This window comes from Macrobrachium nipponense, chromosome 24, assembly GCF_015104395.2.
Source record: "Macrobrachium nipponense isolate FS-2020 chromosome 24, ASM1510439v2, whole genome shotgun sequence".
NCBI lineage: Eukaryota > Metazoa > Arthropoda > Malacostraca > Decapoda > Palaemonidae > Macrobrachium > Macrobrachium nipponense.
In genome coordinates this window covers 7,829,482-7,849,364 of record NC_061091.1, presented here as the reverse complement: position 1 = coordinate 7,849,364, position 19,883 = coordinate 7,829,482, and the positions used below count along the sequence as shown (strand labels likewise).

The 19,883-nt window shown below is 37.4% G+C and overlaps 1 protein-coding gene and 1 long non-coding RNA gene across 2 annotated transcripts in view; one reads left to right on the top strand and one right to left on the bottom strand.

Annotated features, from left to right (window-relative positions):
• LOC135205415 (uncharacterized) overlaps window positions 1–10,834 on the top strand; it is a 157,647-nt gene extending 146,813 nt beyond the window's left edge. Inside the window, exons 14-15 of the mRNA XM_064235957.1 lie at window positions 5,159–5,313; window positions 9,292–10,834. Coding sequence (XP_064092027.1) covers window positions 5,159–5,313; window positions 9,292–9,397 — 261 coding nt within the window. The 3' untranslated portion in view covers window positions 9,398–10,834. The remainder of the gene's footprint in view (window positions 1–5,158; window positions 5,314–9,291) is intronic.
• The window catches only part of LOC135205416 (uncharacterized), a 60,234-nt gene that overhangs the window by 14,137 nt on the left and 26,214 nt on the right, over window positions 1–19,883 (bottom strand). The window lies entirely within an intron of this gene.

Sequence of the window (19,883 nt, the reverse complement as noted above, 5' to 3'; positions counted from 1 at the left end):
TACCAGTCGAAGTGGGACGTCTTCGCCGTTGGTGCAGTAACCAGAAGCTTTCCTCTTCCAGTACCTCTGTGACCCAAATCGCAGATTTCCTGGTTTTTCTCGGGGAAAAATGCGGTCTTGCAGTTTCGACCATCAAAGGATATCGGAGCATGTTAGCAGCTGTGTTTAGGCACAGGAATTTAGATATCTCCAACAACAAAGATCTACATGATCTGCTAAGATCTTTTGAAACTTGCAAGAAACCCTCGTCGCAAATTCCGAGCTGGAACCTGGATGTGGTTCTTCGTTTCCTGAGGTCCTCGAAATTCGAACCTCCCCAGTCATCTTCTTTCAAGGATCTTACGAAGAAGGCTCTGTTTCTTTTGGCTTTAGCATCTGCCAAAAGAGTTAGTGAGCTTCATGCTCTAGAAGGAAGGGTAGGTTTCAAAGGAGATTCGTGATTGTTCCTTCCTTCCTTCTTTTCTAGCTAAGAACGAGAACCCCTCAAATCCTTGGCCAAGGAGTTTTGAGGTTCCAGGCTTAGCTCCCCTGGTAGGGGAAGAGCCAGAAAGAACTCTTTGCCCTGTGAGGACTTTAAGATACTACCTCCAGCGGAAGAAGTCTCTTAAGGGCATTAAGGACAGACTTTGGTGCTCTGTAAAGGATCCCAGTAGACCATTGTCTAAAAATGCTTTGTCCTTCTTTATTAGAAGCCTCGTGAAGGAAGCACATTTGGCTTGCGGTGAGGATCACTTCAAGCTTTTGAAAGTCAAGGCTCACGAGGTAAGAGCCATTGCGACGTCCTTGGCTTTCAACAAGAATATGTCACTCAGAATCTGATGAAAGCAACATTCTGGAGATGCAATTCAGTATTCGCGAACCACTACCTTAGAGACGTCAAGATTACTTACGAGAAGTGCTTCGCGTTAGGCCCGTATGTATCGGCGGATTCGGTGCTGGGGCAGGGAGCTGAAGCATATCCTTTGTAAATTTTTTCCCCTATTGTTTGTTGTTGTGTTTTATGGTTGTTTGAAAGTGTGTTGTGTTTTTATGGTTGTTTTTGAAAGAGGATGCGGGTAGGCATCTCTTTCTATTCGTATTGCTAACATTTAGAATGGTTAGGTGATCTGTTTGTGCTAGAGCTCCCTGCATTGGTAGTGGTGGTCAGGCTCTGTCATTTAAGAGGGTGAATCCCCCATTGACATGATCCGACTTGGATTCTACTGAGTAAGTGGATATCAAATCCCTTCGGTAGACCCAGAGTCTTTTCAGCTGTAGGTCACGCCCTCGCTGTAGCTCTTCAGGCTTTGCAGACTAAATAGACAGTAACTATGAAGTCTTCAGCCTTATCAGGTAAGAACCAAGGTTTGTTAGTATCCTACAACAGATGTTGTTTCCCCTTTTTCCTTGTTACCTCTGTCTTTTTCCCTCCACCAAGGGTGTCAATCAGCTAAGTATATATCTGGCAGGAAAGTTCATGTACAAAAATGATATTGTTATTTTACAATAAAGTTTTGTACATACTTACCTGGCAGATATATACGATTGATGGCCCTCCCAGCCTCCCCTCAGGAGACAGGTGGAAGAAAAATTATGACTGGAAAGGGGGATTGGTTCATACACCTGCCACCCAGCGGCGGGTGGGGTAGATCACCTGACCTACCTGTCGCATTTGCCGCGAGTTTTGAATTCTGTCGTGACGTCAGAGACGTAAGCTAAGTATATATCTGCCAGGTAAGAATGTACAAAACTTTATTGTAAAATAACAATATCATTTTACATTTTCTAAGCATGGTATTTTATATAAATAAATACCAGCTTGTTTGTTGAAAATTATGAGGCTTTTGTCCTTATTCAGAGATAGGATTTTAGTGCAAGTGAATAGCTACAATTCCCAAGAGCTGTTGCAAAACTCATAAATATACATATTACCTGCAAATTCCACATTACTGGAATAGTAAGGCATTTCACTAGTTTCTTGCTCTCAATATGAATCTGGAATTTGAAACTTGTAACCCAGGCATGCTCACCCTTCTAAGGGGAAAGTGAGACTGTTTGAGACTGTTCAAAGTAACAAGTAAAATGATCAGCTCCATCCCCTCCCCCAATATCCTTGATTACTCACTCCGACTTCCAGTATGCCATCATACTTGCCCGTTATAACAGTTATTTTTAAATATTCACCTCATCGACAAACGAAACCTTAAAATGCATATGTTTATAGGCCATTTTCTGCTCAGAATGACTTTGTCTTTCATTTTCCAAAACATTTGCACAAACTTGCATTATAATATATTACAAAGTAATATAATAGTAAATATTGCTCATTTATGAATTAGTATTACTATGATATAATGTAATAAGAATATAATGGTTCCATTAACCCTCTTACGCCGGAGCCCTAAAAATCAAAACGTCTCCCGTATGCCGGGCCTGGTTTGGAGTGAGCGCGGAAGTGGAAAAAATAATTTTTTCAAAAAATTACAGCGCGCGTACTTTTGAAGATTAAGAGTTCATTTTTGGCTCCTTTTTTTGTCATTGCCTGAAGTTTAGAATGCAACCATCAGAAATGAAAAATAATATCATTATCATATGTAAATAATGCGATATATGGTAGCGAAAAAAAAAAATTCATACATAATTGTATTCAAATCACGCTGTGCAGAAAACGGTCAAAGCTAACCAGTTACTTTTTTTTGCGTTGTATTGTACACTAAATTACAATCATTTTGATATATAATACATTGTAAAACAATAAAAGCAACACCGGAAAAATATTATCACAAAATGATGTACGAATTCGTAACGAGCGGACGTAAAAAAATGTTATTTTCAAAAATTCAGTCGAATTCAAATAATGTTCTAAAGACTTCCAATTTGTCTTCAAAATTAAGACAAATGATTGAATATTACGATACTGTAAGAGTTTTAGATTAGAATTGCAGATTTCGACCATTTCGGACGAGTTAAATTTGACCGAATGTCGAAATTTTAATATATATTTTTTTATATGGACATATTTCGAAGATGGAAAAAGCTACAACCTTCAATTATTTTTTATTGTATTCTTCATGAATTTGCACACATTTTGATATATGAAACTCTATAAAAAGGCTAATATGACCAAAAGGAGCAAATATTAGGATAATGCCATGTACGTATTTCGGAGACTTGCGGCCGCGAATCGCGCGCGGAGTGAAGGTAAATATATTTTTCAAAAATTCACCATAAATCACAATATTGTTTTAGAGACTTCAAATTTGTTTCAAAATGAAGAAAAATGACAGAATATTACTAGGCCGTAAGAGTTTTAGCTTACAATTGCGTTTTTCAACTATTTCGGTAGAGTCAAATTTGACCGAACGTGGTTTTTTTTCTATTTATCGTGATTTATATGCAAATATTTCAAAAAAAGAGAAAAGCTACAACCTTCAATCATTTTTAGTTGTATTCTACATGAATTACGCACATTTTCATATATAAACTTTATGTAACAGCTAATTTTAAATGGTGCAAACATTTCGACAATCGCACAAAAAAATTCTGATTTTTTCGGAAGTTACCGCGCGGAACGTAATGTTTTTTTTTTTCATAAATTCACCATAAATCGAAATATTGTGCTAGAGACTTCCAAGTCGTTGCAAAATGAAGGTAAATGATTGAATATTACTAGAATATAAGAGTTTTAGCTTACAATTGCGTTTTTCGACCATTTCGGTAGAGTCAAAGTTGACCGAAAGTTGAAATTTTTGCACTTAACGTTATTTATATGAAAATATTTCAAAACTGATAAAAGCTACAACCATGGGTTGTTTTTTGTTGTATTGTGCATGAAATTGCGCACATTTCCACATATAAAAACTTTATGTAACGGCAAATTTAAAAGGGTGCAAAACATTAGGACAATCGCACGAAAAATTTATTGGAAGAGTTATCGCACGAACGTAAGGAAAAAGAAACTTTTTTCATAAATTCACCATAAATCGAAATATTGTGCTAGAGACGTCCAATTTGTTGCAAAATGAAGGCAAATGATTGAATATTACTATAATGTAAGAGTTTTAGCTTACAATTGCGTTTCTTGACCATTTCTGTAGAGTCAAAGTTGACCGAAGGTTGAAATTTTTGCACTTATCGTTATTTATATGAAAATATTTCAACTGATAAAAGCTACAATCATGAATCATGAATATTTTTTAGTTGTATTGTGCATGAAATTGCGCACATTTTCATATATAATACTTCATGTAAAGGATAATTTAAAATGGTGCAATAATTATGCCAAAGTGACGAAATAATTTCCGAGATGTGTCACTGATACTTTTTAGTGCGATAAGAAAGAAATTCGCGCTTGCGCGCCTGCGTAGCGATTGTAAACAAAACAACGCCTTGATCCGTGAACTCCCAGCATCCCCCAAGGCGCGTGATACAAAAGTTTTCGGCTGGTAGGCCTATAAGTATTTTTCCGCGAATTTTTAAAAAGACTTTTTTGAGCCGACGTATGATACGTCCAATCGGCATACGGGAGACATTTTGACTCGACGTTTAATACGTCCAATCGGCGTAAGAGGGTTAATAAAATGACAGTAAACTCAAACCAGCTTCCTCTTCCTATTATCTCTTGAATAATTAAGAAAGCTATTGATGGTACCAGATGTATGATATTGTACCTGAGGGGCATGTCCTTAGGTTATATCCATATTGACTGCACAGTAGTTTGTTTTTTGAATAATTAAGACAGCTACTGATGGTACCAGATGTACGATACTGTACCCTGAGGGGCAGGTCCCCAGGTTATATCCATATTGCCTGTACAGTAGTTACTTTTTCATTTCTTTAGGTGGTGAAAGTAAAAATGTATTTCAGGAGGCTCTCAGCGCATATGATGCCTAGAGCTCAAATCATAAAAGTAAAAAAATCACACATCATTCATTGAGAAAATGAATGCTTGCTAGTGGGAGAGGAAGGATAGAAAATAGTTATGCATAAAAGAAAGAGTATACAATTGAATCATAAAGATAAGTAGAGATATTTAAGGGTGATAAATAAGTTCGCTCATGATGGTAAAAAAGTACATGGTCATTGTTCATGTGTATATTTCGGATAGTAAGGGAAGGGGTTAATGTATAGTTTTTACATTTAGTAAGAGAAAATTGTTTATTATATATTGTCTTTTCAGTGTGTGCCCATCCAAGGTAGAGGATTCGACACGGGTGGTTATAAATGTGAATGTATTCAAGGGTTTGAGTATCCTTTTGAAGATCCTATCACATACTTTGATGGCCAGTTAATGGAGGCAGAGTTTTTGAATATTGTCCGTGACAAGAAGACTAGGTGAGTAAATTTTTATTGTGTGAAAAACTACTGAGTAGATATAGTGCAAATATTATTTAACAAAAGATTGGTAAAACTAAAAAAGATTGAAGATTTTAACTATTTCATTGAAACATTTTGGCTCAATTCCCAGTCAGTGACTAACAGTATAAGCTTATGAAAGTCACTAAAAAATGAGTTGGTTTTGCAAGTGGAATCCATATAAAAAGCAACTAATTAAAAATGTATATATATACACATTAGGGAAAGTAAAGCTATGCTGACAGCTGGAAAAGTACATTGAATTCTACATTAAATTCCATAAAATAATCTAAGGTATAAAATGGTACAGAATGTAAGGGAGTACAAAGTCACACAAGCAAGTGGGGAGATGAGAGCAGCTGTTTGACATTTTACGAATACTACAAGTAAACATTACCAAATTTTGGGTCAAGGGTTTGCAAGTTATCACCTCTGGCATAACACATTTGTATTATCTTATGCAGAAGAATAATAAGAGGGCAGTAAAGCAAGCAATGTGATTGACTGCCATAAGCTGTGGGGAAAAATTGTATGTTCCGGTACCTGTCCTTCATGATGCCTACTCTTACAGTGCGAAGGCATAAAGTTGATGTGTAATGTAGTCATTATGCAAGAATGTTGGCACAAGTATATATCATCATCCCCCAAAAACAAAAATATAAATTTTTATCACAATTTTTTAAAGTAAATTGTATTTTTCATAACTATACAAACCTGAGATCTTGACCTTAGGAATTACCTCCAGAGAAGCTGGAAACAGCCGCTAGACTTCATAGCAAGGTAGTTTGGTAGTTAAACTACTGCTTGGGTTGGGGAAATTCCACCCACCCGAGTTTGTAAAGGACTTCAGGTTTGTATAGTTAGGAAAAATACATTGCTCATACGTGGAACAAACATTTGATCTTAACAATAGGATAGTTTTCCAGTGCCAGCCGGAAACTGGTTAAAATAATCAAAGATTGTAAAGCAAGGAATCTGTGGCATCTGGCAATTGACTAATGCATGAATGAGGTGGAAGCTGGTCACCAATTGGAACCTTGTGATGCGTCGTCTTGTTTTGACTGTTTGGAGAGAGGAGCTCGCTTTTGCGCTCTCCTTCCCAAGCCAGTATCTTTGTTAGCTGGTAATTTATTTGTGCTTTGCTTTCAGTGTATGTGTGGCCCTGCTTGTCTTTTATCATGGATTCCTCCAAGAGTTGTAGGCCCCGTCAACGTGTGTCTGGCCGTTCCAGGATTTCCATGTTCAAGGTTTTTGGCGTTTTCCATAACTGACCCCCTTGCCACTTGCAGTAGGAGCCATTCCAACTTTTGTACCATTACTAACCCTTGCCTGGAATGTCGTTCCTGGCCTATGTCGCAGTGGAAGGCTTTATACAAGAAGAGAGAGCACTGTAGCTTATCTACTTGTCCTTCTTGGGAAGGTTTTGCCTTCTTCCAGAAATTTTCCTTCTACTTTTGATGCCCTGTCTCCTTCCTTTTCTTCCCTTGATTCGTCTTTGTAAGTATTGGGAGTTGCACAGGATGATTTTGTGTATGTGGCCCCCTCTCTCATGGGAGGTAATCTTCTCTCCGGGGAGGGAGGAGGCAACTCCATCTTCTTCCTTCGTTTCATATATGAAATCACAGAAGATGGTAGCTGTTAGGGCCTCCCTTGGCCTAGGGGGTTCTCCCTCCTTGGATGGCCTATTTTCACATTTCATGTCTGCTCGCCATCCTCCTCCAGGTCTCCACTGCTTTGGTTCTTGGGTGCTACCACCTAGTGGGACACCATTTACAACTATGATGCTTCCTGGGATGCCGCGCCAGTCAGGCCATTGTCTCGAGCCACCATTCCATGTCATTTCCAGCATCGTCTCTGCTTATGAAGTCTGTTGCGGTGTTGCCACTCCCACCGCCTGTTGCTGTGACGTCATTCCCAACTTTGTCTATGCCATCATCACAGTTGGCTGCAGAACCATCAGAGACGTTCCTTCTAGGGATGGTTGAGAGGCTTGGGCTCTGTTTTTCACAAGATGTATCCTGTACTTTCCTGCTGATGTATCCTGTACTTTCTAGCAAGAAACGTTGTAGGTGGAAAGCTCTTTCCCTTCCTCTATCGCCTTCTCCTCCTCCCCCTTGTTCTTGGATCAGATGTTGGTGGATTCAGGACTTTGTTGCTTTATCTCCTGGGAGTGAAAGGGGTGTTTCGCTGTCTTCCCCCTGCTCATATGTGGATGTGTTCCAGTTTGTGATGGCCTTCACTTTCCTCAGTGTCTTCAAGCTGATTCTTTGTCCTCAGCCCGTTCGAGTTCGCTGCAAGGATGATAAGGCTCAGATTAAGAGATCAAATGGGCCTAATACTCAGGTTTCTGATCCTGCACCCTCTAGGAGTTCTCTCCCAGAGACTTTCTTTTCCTTCTGCTCTGCCTCCCAATGAATGTGTTCATAGTGAGGGTCGTGAGGCTGTTCAAGGCCGCGAACATGAGGCGGTTTGGGTGTGTGGACGAGCTTCTCAGCCTAGTTGGGGTTGTTCACCTCTGGGTGATGGGAAGACCAGCCTTTCTCAGCTTAGTCGGGCTTGTTCACCTCTGGGTAATGGGAAGACCAGCCTTTCTCCTGTGTCTAAGAAGCCTAGGCTTTCTGGTTCTTGTTCTTCAAGTTCCTGCTTGTGTCCATTCACCTTCTAGTGCTGTGTATGTGATTCATCGCTGGACTAAGTGCCTGTGCCTTATTTCACTTGATCTTCTGTCATTCGAGAGCTTAGTCCTGCTGGTGGAGGGTGTGATGTCTCGCTTCCAAGGGAAGTTTTTCCAGTGGCCTTAGGGAAAGATGAGGATCCTTCATTGCCATCCACTTCGTGTCATCGTTCTTCTTTGCCAGAGCCAGAGGAGGGGGAGAGTCAAGAGTTTCTGTCTTCTTTTTTGCAGGTTATTGATCTCATTTGTGATGAGGAGGGCACAGATTCAGTCTTCTATGACCCCTATGGACTTAAAGGGCTTGCTCGGTACCTTGTTCTTGGCATGCAAAATCAATTTTGCAGCATATTAATGCTTTGATTTCAGGTCAAGATGGCTCCCTGTGCTCTAATAGGTCATCTAAGCTTCTCTCTCATCTCATGCAGCATAGGAACTACTATTCGCCTAACTTAGTTCAACTGATGCTTCGTCACCTTAATTCGGACATGATCCATCTAAAGGCTGTCTTGACACCCTGGATCAGGTAGGGCTGAGGGCCTCTACTCTGGAGTCTACTGCTTCATCTGCCTTCCAGACTGTGTCGTGACTGGACTTGCGGTCTACTGTGGTGGCCTGAATAGCATTGCGTCACTGTGATGGAGGTTCTGTTAGCTCGCCCTCCTTATCAGGTTGCTGCAGTCTGGGGCTAAGGCCATCTCTTACCTGGGCCACAGCAGTGCTAATTTGTGGGCCAACTTGCTCCGGGTTAGGAGGGACAGGGCCTTGTTGAAGGTGGCAGGTTCGGTGGATTCCAAGTCCTTGTCATCTCTTCATAATGGTGACCGCCTGGAATTGCAGCTTCTCTTTCTGAGAAAGCAATTAGAATATGTGATAAACTGACAGCATGATAATTCCAAGGATAGGCTGGTTAAGCAGGCAGTCTCAAACTTTCTCGCCCTCCACCTCCTCCTCCTCCTCCAAGGCAGAGTAGGTAGTTTCCTCCAAGGAAGTCTGCCAAGCAGTCAACATTTTTTAAGACAAAAGACCTTAAGTTTGTAGTTATGAAGAATACAAATTGATAAAAAAAATTTGTCTTTTCATTCATTTAATGAGCTTCTAGTTTCAATATTAAAGTAATTCAGTTTAACTTAATTACCAAGTGTCAAGGGAAAGTAGTAGTTCCCAATATTCAGAAATGAGCATTATGGGAATTATATTTGGGCACTTGGTTTTTTAAAAAAATTTTTTGAGCAATTCTTATGAAAGTTATTTCAGATATTCACAAGCAATTTTCTTTTCAACAGGTATGACTTTTTGAAGTGTCGTGTGGCTGGAGCAAGCAGCATTGAGAGTAGTTTCGTAATAATTGTAACATTACTTTTCCTGAATTTAATTTTCCGTCGGCACTAGGTGCACAAGAGTCTAGTAACTGTAATGAAAAGTAATTTTATCTAATTGATGAATAGTGAATTTGGTCCAAATAAGGAAATTTCTTTTCTTTTAAGAGTTGACTTCAGTTTTCTTTTCTTACTGTCATGGGACCATACTGTACCTGTATATGTATGGACAGTTATGTTTTAGCTTTGGATAAACTGGTCAAGATGTTTTTGATGTACATTGAAATTGTAAGTATCAAAACATTGTGTGTCACAATAATAATTGCCAAACATTTTATCACTCTTTCTGTAGATAGTTTTTCTTTTTGTCAGACTTGAAGAAATAGTATGTTAATAACAGTAAGGGTTTCTTGAAGTTGCCTCCTTTGGTTTTCTTATGTCAAATTTGAAGATATATTGTGGTTATAAAGCAAGACTTTCCTGAAGAAAGTTTCATAATCTTGTGCCTTGTGCAATACTGGTAATTTTTTTAGGGTTTGTATTGTTTAACAAATTATGTATTTTCATAATTCAGTATTAAATACAGTTTCCTTTGCAATAAAGGATGATTTTAAAAATTCTCTAAGATTAAATTGTATATATGTTAAAATTGATATCTTGATGGTACTGTCATTTAGTTGTACTAATCAGTATTTAGATCTGAAAGTAAACATTTGTTAATACATTGCTGTAGAATCATTTGTTTTGACGAGTTATTTTTAAGGTCATATAATTTCCTTGAAATTGTAGTGTGGGATTATTGCTTAGATTTTAACTTTGGGAAAAATTCCTGGAGATCATTTTTTATGAGAATTTAAGCATTGAAATAATTTACCGTCCTAAAACCTTTTTGTAAATTACAGATTTTATTTTTCAATAGCTATTGTAAGTGAACTAAAAGACTGTCCATGTACTAGGAAGTTGTAAGTGTAATATTGGTGAAATACTAGTAATTTCACTTGTTCAACAAGTTTTTTTGATGTTGCATGATGTTACAAATTCAATCCGTCCAGTATTTATAGGTTATAGTAATTTAATCCGTCCAATAATATCTGATTAACTATGTATGGTGGACAAGTTTGAAAAGTTAAAATATTGTTATAGTTAATTATATAATTTTTAAAACTTACAATTTAAATGAAGGTTTGGTTCTTGGTATATTTGAATAGATGTACTACTATTTTTTTCTGTAAGAAATTTTGTAAACAATTGATTTTTCTGTTTTGTGACCTTATGATTTCCAATTTAATACTTTGGGGCCCTTTTAATTGATGTTTGGAACTATTAAACATTCCGTCCTACCAAGTATAACATGTTTAAAATGTATATATTGTTCAGTGGTAATATTTTTTTACATTTTTATTGTAATTTCATAAGTTTACTATATTAGTAACTAAGGAACTTTATTGTACTTAGAGTAATGCTGACTGAAGCATTTCTAAAAAAAAATAAAAGACACAAGGGTGATTAATCAAGTGTATGATTCAACTTCGGTTGATACTCTGTTCATTACATTTAATTTTCTTCTCGTATTTTACATTTTTATGTTCATTATATATTTTGTCCTGTAAAACAGTTAATATGCTCCTCCTTTTATTGATATGACAGTTTAACTGGAAAATATTAAAAGTTTTACAGAATTAGTGGAACCCAGGTTTTTGTACGCCCTGGTTTTCTTGATTTGATTTTCGTATGCCCTGTTTTTCATACAATTCAGCTGACAAAAATTTTAGTCTAGAATTTCATACGTTCCCTCAGGTTTCATACACTCGGAAACACTCCTCCTAGGGCCTACCGTGTGACTAGGCCCCATACTGAACACCCAAACAAAGCATCCTGTGTTTTCTTTTGTTCGTTGTTTTTGTGCTTAAAATTCTAGTGCAATTGCTAAATAAGCCATCATGGGGCCAAAGAAAGTTCCAAGTGCCAACCCTTCTGTAAAAATGGTGAGAAACCTAGAGAATTTAAGAAAGAACTTGTAACAAAGTACTGGAGGGTGTTGCATGCAGATCACAGTAAGAAAATGGCTAAAAGTGCTGCTGTCAGTGAATTTAAGGCCAGCAGAGTCCTGTTTGAAAAATTCAGAAAGCGAACAGGCATACATAATGTGCCTACTTCAGTGATTAAGGATGTTTGCAAAGTGGAGTGATGTACAAGATTTTTTGGAGACTTATCATCCCAAGAAAGATATTGTAATCCATGTCTCCAACATCTTACTGGCAATGCTGTCTTCCACTTTACGCAAATTTTAAAGATGCCAGAAACAAACCTTTGGTCTTAATATTAAGATAATCTTCTAGCCCCAGCTGGCAAATCCGGTAAAAAAAAAAAAAAAAAAAAAAAACAAGATCCAGAAACTATTGGCATCTGTGCTTGATCACAGGGTATGTGGGAGCTCCCACTATGCCTTGGGCATCCAATAATTGTATCAGTAGTTCCTTATGGCCTTTAAGAGAGGACCTGATTACTCTCTCTAAAGCTAGTTTAGTTTGCCCGTTTTTTTTCTTTTCTACCTTTTCTCTGGGTGTGCTCAGTGTGTGTGATCTTGTAGGTTGTTAGAGTTGTGAGAGATCATAGTCTTTTGCCTCACCAACAAAGCTTTATTTGGGATCTCAAAAGAAAAAAAGAAATACCCTGGAGTGAGTGGGTATCCTTGTTCGAGATTTTTAACTTCGATGTCTATGAATCCTCACCCAACGTGCAGTGGGTGCAGAGAAAAGTTTTGTATTCCATGTTCAATTTGTCTTTGTTAGTTAGTGGAACAATGGAAAAATTTTTGTGAAAAGGGTCAGTACAGGAGAAAGGAGATGTTGCCATCTTTGGATGACCAAGCATCTTTAGCTTCTTTTGTTCCAACTGTGAAATGATGCTGTCCCATATGTTTTGTCACCTGTATTTGATGCTTCCCATACCCCTCCGGTTTCTAATGATTTGTCACTAGAGGTTTCAGAAGGAGTTATCATCGGTTTTGTACCTAATTATGCTCCTTCCTTCCCTGCAGGGAGAGGGGGAGCATCGCCAGCTTTGTCGTATGCTTCAGCCCGATATGCATAGGATGGAAGGGATGTGGGTTGTGTAAGGCCTATCAGGGATACCAACCTTGGATGGCTTCTTGTCTTACTATATGATATCATGCTTACCTCTGGGTCATTTGTCTATGGGTATCCCTCCCCCTGGTCTGCAGTTTATGGGGACGAATGCTGTGATAGCTGTAGTGGCGCATATGATTCCAACATCACATTATTCAGGAATTAACTCTGTGGCCCCACAGGGATAGCATCAGTGCCTATGCAGTGTCTTCCATCAAGCGCAGTGAAGTGTCAACCTGCTCCATCAGTGATGTCACAATCTAACATGGCGTCTGACATCACATCACAGTCTATTTTCACTGTGTTTTCTTTTGTTCGTTGTTTTTGTGCTTAAAATTCTAGTGCAATTGCTAAATAAGCCATCATGGGGCCAAAGAAAGTTCCAAGTGCCAACCCTTCTGTAAAAATGGTGAGAAACCTAGAGAATTTAAGAAAGAACTTGTAACAAAGTACTGGAGGGTGTTGCATGCAGATCACAGTAAGAAAATGGCTAAAAGTGCTGCTGTCAGTGAATTTAAGGCCAGCAGAGTCCTGTTTGAAAAATTCAGAAAGCGAACAGGCATACATAATGTGCCTACTTCAGTGATTAAGGATGTTTGCAAAGTGGAGTGATGTACAAGATTTTTTGGAGACTTATCATCCCAAGAAAGATATTGTAATCCATGTCTCCAACATCTTACTGGCAATGCTGTCTTCCACTTTACGCAAATTTTAAAGATGCCAGAAACAAACCTTTGGTCTTAATATTAAGATAATCTTCTAGCGCCAGCTGGAAATCCGGTAAAAAAAAAAAAAAAAAAAAAAAAAAAAAAAAAAAACTAAGAGCCAGAAAAAAAACTATTGGCATCCTCGTTCTGATCACAGGGTATGTGGGAGCTCCCACTATGCCTTGGGCATCCAATAATTGTATCAGTAGTTCCTTATGGCCTTTAAGAGAGGACCTGATTACTCTCTCTAAAGCTAGTTTAGTTTGCCCGTTTTTTTTCTTTTCTACCTTTTCTCTGGGTGTGCTCAGTGTGTGTGATCTTGTAGGTTGTTAGAGTTGTGAGAGATCATAGTCTTTTGCCTCACCAACAAAGCTTTATTTGGGATCTCAAAAGAAAAAAAGAAATACCCTGGAGTGAGTGGGTATCCTTGTTCGAGATTTTTAACTTCGATGTCTATGAATCCTCACCCAACGTGCAGTGGGTGCAGAGAAAAGTTTTGTATTCCATGTTCAATTTGTCTTTGTTAGTTAGTGGAACAATGGAAAAATTTTTGTGAAAAGGGTCAGTACAGGAGAAAGGAGATGTTGCCATCTTTGGATGACCAAGCATCTTTAGCTTCTTTTGTTCCAACTGTGAAATGATGCTGTCCCATATGTTTTGTCACCTGTATTTGATGCTTCCCATACCCCTCCGGTTTCTAATGATTTGTCACTAGAGGTTTCAGAAGGAGTTATCATCGGTTTTGTACCTAATTATGCTCCTTCCTTCCCTGCAGGGAGAGGGGGAGCATCGCCAGCTTTGTCGTATGCTTCAGCCCGATATGCATAGGATGGAAGGGATGTGGGTTGTGTAAGGCCTATCAGGGATACCAACCTTGGATGGCTTCTTGTCTTACTATATGATATCATGCTTACCTCTGGGTCATTTGTCTATGGGTATCCCTCCCCCTGGTCTGCAGTTTATGGGGACGAATGCTGTGATAGCTGTAGTGGCGCATATGATTCCAACATCACATTATTCAGGAATTAACTCTGTGGCCCCACAGGGATAGCATCAGTGCCTATGCAGTGTCTTCCATCAAGCGCAGTGAAGTGTCAACCTGCTCCATCAGTGATGTCACAATCTAACATGGCGTCTGACATCACATCACAGTCTATTTTCACTGGCATCTAAGGTGTCAATGGATACAAATACGATTTCAGAATGTAGCACGCACATTAATGGAGAAATTGCAAGCTTTGAAGGAGAAGGTAAATAAGACAGGCAAGAAGAAAAGACATACATCGCCGTCGTCTTATTTTGTTTGTATGGTGTTTTTATGTTGCATGGAACCAGTGGTTATTCAGCAACGGGACGGGACCAACTCTGCTTTACGTGCCTTCTGAACCACGTTGAGAGAGACCTTCTGTCACCAGAAATACACATCCCTCACCCCTCAGTCGAATGTACGAGAATTGAACTCGTGGCACGCCAACACCTTACCGACCACACCACTAAGGCGCTTGTGTCATCTAGTCAATGCGTGCACCAGTCAGGCATTGGAGGACAAGGGATTTTGTGGCTGATCCTTGTGCCATGAGGAGAAGATTCATTTCTTCTTCGAGCCAGGAATGTCATATTGCTATCAAAAACAAAGCACAACACTTAAAAGTCACCTCTCAATTAACAGGGGTTTATGTAACATGCGCTAGAAAATACTAAAAAAAAAAAAAAAATCTATCTTAACCCTCTTACGCCGAAGCGGTAAAAAAAAAATGGTCTCCCATGTGCCGGAGGTGTTTCAGAGTGAGCGCGGAAGCGGAAAAAATATTTTTTTAAAAAAATCAGAGCGCGCTTAGTTTTCAAGATAGAGTTCATTTTTGGCTCCTTTTTTTGTCATTGGCTGAAGTTTAGTATGCAACCATCAGAAATGAAAAAAAATTATCATTATCATATATAAATAATGCGATATATGATAGCGCAAAAACGAAATTTCATATATAATTGTATTCAAATCGCGCTGTGCGCAAAACGGTTGAAGGTAACAAGTTACTTTTTTTTCGTTGTAATGTACACTAAAGTGCGATCATTTTGGTATATAACACATTGTAAAACGATAAAAGCAACACAGAGAAAATATTATCAAAATAATGCATGAATTCGTAACGCGCGGACGTAAACAAATATTTTTTTTCAAAAATTCACATAAATCTAAATATTGTCCTAGAGACTTCCAATTTTTTTCAAAATGAAGACAAATGATTGAATATTACTATACTGTAAGAGTATTAGCTTACAATTGCAGTTTTCAACCATATCTGACGAGTTAAAGTTGACTGAATGTCGAATTTTTTTATATATATATTTTTTATATGCAATTATTTCGAAAATAAGAAAAGCTACAACCTTCAAATATTTTTAGTTTTATTCTACATGAAATTGCGCACATTTTCATATATAAAACTATGAAATGCCTAATATGAAACGGAGCAAATATTCCGAGAATGGGACGTACGCATTTCGGAGATTTGTGGCGGAGAATCCGCGCGCGGAGGGAAGGAAAGATTTTTTTTAAATTCACCATAAATCTAAATATTTTGCTAGAGACTTCAAATTTGTTTCAAGATGAAGATAAATGACTATATTACTAGACTGTAAGAGTTTTAGCTTACAATTGTGTTTTTCGACCATTTTGGTAGAGTCAAATTTGACCGAACGTGGTTTTTTTTTCTATTTATCGTGATTTATATGCAAATATTTCAAAAATGAGAAAAGCTACAACCTTCAATTATTTTTTGTTGTATTCTACATGAAATTGCGCACATTTTCATATATAAAACTTTATGTAACGGCTAATTTAAAATGGTGCAAACATTACCACAATCGCACGTATGATTTTTTCGGAAGAGTTACCGCGCGGATGTAAAGAAAATGTTATTTTTTTCATAAATTCACCATAAATCGAAATATTGTGCTACAGACTTCCAATTTGTTGCAAAATGAAGGTAAATGCTTGAATATTACTAGAATGTAAGCGTTTTAGCTTACAATTGCATTTTTCGACCATTTTGTTAGTCAAAGTTGACCGAAGGTTGAAATTTTGGCAATTATCGTTATTTATATGAAAATATCTCAAAACTGATAAAAGCTACAACCATGGGTTGTTTTTAGTTGTATTGTGCATGAAATTGCGCACATTTCCATATATAAAACTTTATATAACGGCTAATTTTAAAATGGTACAAACATTACCACAATCGCATGTATGATTTTTTTCGGAAGAGTTACCGCGCGGACGTAAGGAAAAAGTTTTTCATAAATTCACCATAAATCGAAATATTGTGCTAGAGACTTCCAATTAGTTGCAAAATTAAGTTAAATGATTGAATATTACTAAAATATAAGAGTTTTAGCTTACAATTGTGTTTTTCGACCATTTCGGTAGAGGCAAAGTTGACCGAAGGTTGAAATTTTGGCAATTATCGTTATTTATATGAAAATACCTCAAAACTGATAAAAGCTACAATCATGAGTATTTTATTGTTGTATTCTACATAAAAATGCGCACATTTTCATATATAATACTTCATGTAACGGCTAATTTACAATGGTACAAAAATTATGTCAAAGTGACTAAATAATTTCTGAGATGTGTCACAGATACTTTTTAGTGCGGCAAGAAAGAAATTCGCGCTTGTACGCCTGCGTAACGATTGTAACAAAAAAAAAACAACACCTTGATCCGTGAACTCCCAGCATCCCCCAAGGCGCGTGATTCAAAAGTTTTAGGCTGGTAGGCCTATAAGTATTTTTCCGCGAATTAAAAAAAAAACTTTTGTAAGTCGACGTAAAATACGTCCAGTCGGCACATGGGAGACAAAAAATGTCGACGTAAAATACGTCCAGTTGGCGTAAGAGGGTTAACATGAATTGGTGCCCAAGTGTTATTTTCAAATCACCCTTGCATCAGCCCTGCAGACGATGGCCATCGATTGACATAGCACAGTGTCTATGTATTTATTAATAAAGCGAAGATTTAGCAAAAAAAAAAAAAAATTGGACAAAACGAGAAACGGCTTCGTTCCAACACCTGAATAATTGAGCGATGTCAGGCTGCTGATGGCTACGTATAATTACACACAATGAACATTTATCTTTCACGAATCTTTTAAAAAGTTATACATTACTTCACTGTATCCAATAATACTATGAATTCTCACATTATTGTATTATAAGATGACAAAATAGCAGTCAATGTTTTAGTTTGGAACAGCTGATGGTGAATAAAAGCTTATTTTGCTGTAATCAACTCATTTCCATGTGAATTTTATTGCTTCTAGTTAGCAAAAACGAATAACTTGATACTTTACTTATATTCCCCCTCATTTTGGGACCACCTTGACGTGGTGAGGGGGCTCTCGAACCTCAGGAATCTCTTCCCAGGTTCGAACCCAAGAGTCCCATATGACATTATATATTTTCGAGTAAACTTATGTGGACTTTTCCATTTTTTGCCAAAATTTTTAAAAGCAAATAAATGAGAAAACATATCATGGCTTAACGTGGAGTTAAATCCGAAGCTAAATAGTGAGAACTGTGGTAGATCCATCATCTACCCGACAATGTTCGGACCTGTTTTTCAGGCGGAACTATTCTGTGGAGCTGGACCACGGATTCCAGGGGGGGCCTGGTTCTAGGAATAGAACTCTCGGCATTCTATCCAGTTTGCCCATAATGTGATTAGGATGGGGATAATTGTATTAACATAATACTCTTAGTCCTAGCAAGCGGGTTCTGCTTACACTTGGGCCATACTAATCATGTTATGCCATCCCCTTTTGGGGTAGGGTAGGGATGCGGACATTTGGGAGTCCTTTCTCACTTGTGCCTTTGGCAGAAGATTTAACTTCGCGAAGGGCCAATGATATCTTTTCAAGAATTTTTTTTTTTTTTTTTTTTTTTTTTTTTTTTTTTTTTTTTTTTTTTTTGTTTTTTTTTTTTTTTTTTTTCTTTTTTTTTTTTTTTTTTTTTTGTAAAAACTCAAAATTTATGAACTGTGAAATAAATGATTTGAGTACCCCTGGGCCCCATGATGGAAAAACTACGGCACAGTTGATGACCATTGGCACGTCACTCCCGAATTTCCTAGGTACTGCCACAAGTAGTGAAAGTACTATAAAAGATAACAAAGGAACAACCCCTGTTCCAAAGTTAAAGCAGCAGAGCCAGAAAACCAAATAGAGTGCATAAATAAAAAAGAAACAAACAAAAATAAATTGGTAAACTCCAATATCGTAACAATGGAACCATATATGATGAACAATAATTCTGAATTAGAGACAAATAATCCTCCCAGCAATACAGAAAAATATAAAAATCATAATAGACAAGCAACATACATAAAACAAGGACCAAAAAGAAACAAACAAAAATTACCGACTTAATCCCACATTGGTACATTTTGATGACCTCTTTGGACCAGATAATTGGTCAAGATTTCTAGTCCTCAAAGCTGACAACAAAATCTCAGCAGCTATCTAGAAAACAATTACTTAACATATATCCAACACAAGACATGAATGCAGACACATCAAGGACAATGAATGGCTTATCCAAGTAACCAATAAAAAGCAGTCTACTGCCTTTTTAAGTATAACAGAAATAAATAATATAAAGGTAATAATTACAAGCCACGAAACATTGAATTATGTACAGGGTACAGTCATCCTACCCAATAGCGAGCAGGAGCTTCCTTCAAAACAACTATTGCTAGACTCCCTAAAATTGAGATATAACAATATTTTTTCCCCCCAAACGATTTAGAAATATACTCTATTTCAAGTAGGAAAGATAAAAGTAAAAATATCAACATTGCCAAAATAAAATTTACAGGCCAAGACTTACCATTTAAAATAAAAATTCTTGGACAAAATAGAGAAGTTCGTCCTTTTGTTCCTAAACCATTACAATGTACACAGTGCTCAAGGTATGGACACACATACAAAAGATGCCGTAATAAAGCTATATGTGCAGTCTGTGCATCAGATGACCATACCACTAATTGGAACTGTAATCAATCAAAATGTATTAATTGTGGACTAGCCCATCACGCAAAATCTAAGGAGTGTTCATTTTACCAATATAACACAGAACTTCAGTTGTTAATAAATAGGACAGGAATGTCAGTCATGGAAGCCAGACTTGAGCTAAAAGTAAGAGGCGTTAACAATCCATCCAAAACCCCCACCTTTTCAAATGTGACTAAAAATCAAGACATCAAACAGCACAATGACAAACAAGATAGTATAAACAGGGAAACTGGATTTCATACCAATAATACTGAAACACAAAATAAAAGTGATATTACAACAACCAATACCACCACTAACATAGATGATTTCAGTTAATGCCATGGAAAAGAACTTCCAATAGAAGAGAATTAAATATGATGATAATCGAACTGGCAAAAAGAAAAGAATTCTAGAAAGAACCCCACCTAAGGGAAAAAGGGTAAATATTGAAAATTACAATAAATCCAGAGAGACTCCAACTACACCAGGAGAACATTTTAAAAAAGATATTAAACTAACCTCATCACAAGTGGAAATACACAATTACCCTCAATCTCAATCAAACAGCCAACATCTGGACAGTAAGATCACTCTTACAAGTTCCATCAAATAATACTAATGAAAATCATACCATTAAACCAAACCAAAATATAACTATCACCCCCAACCATCCA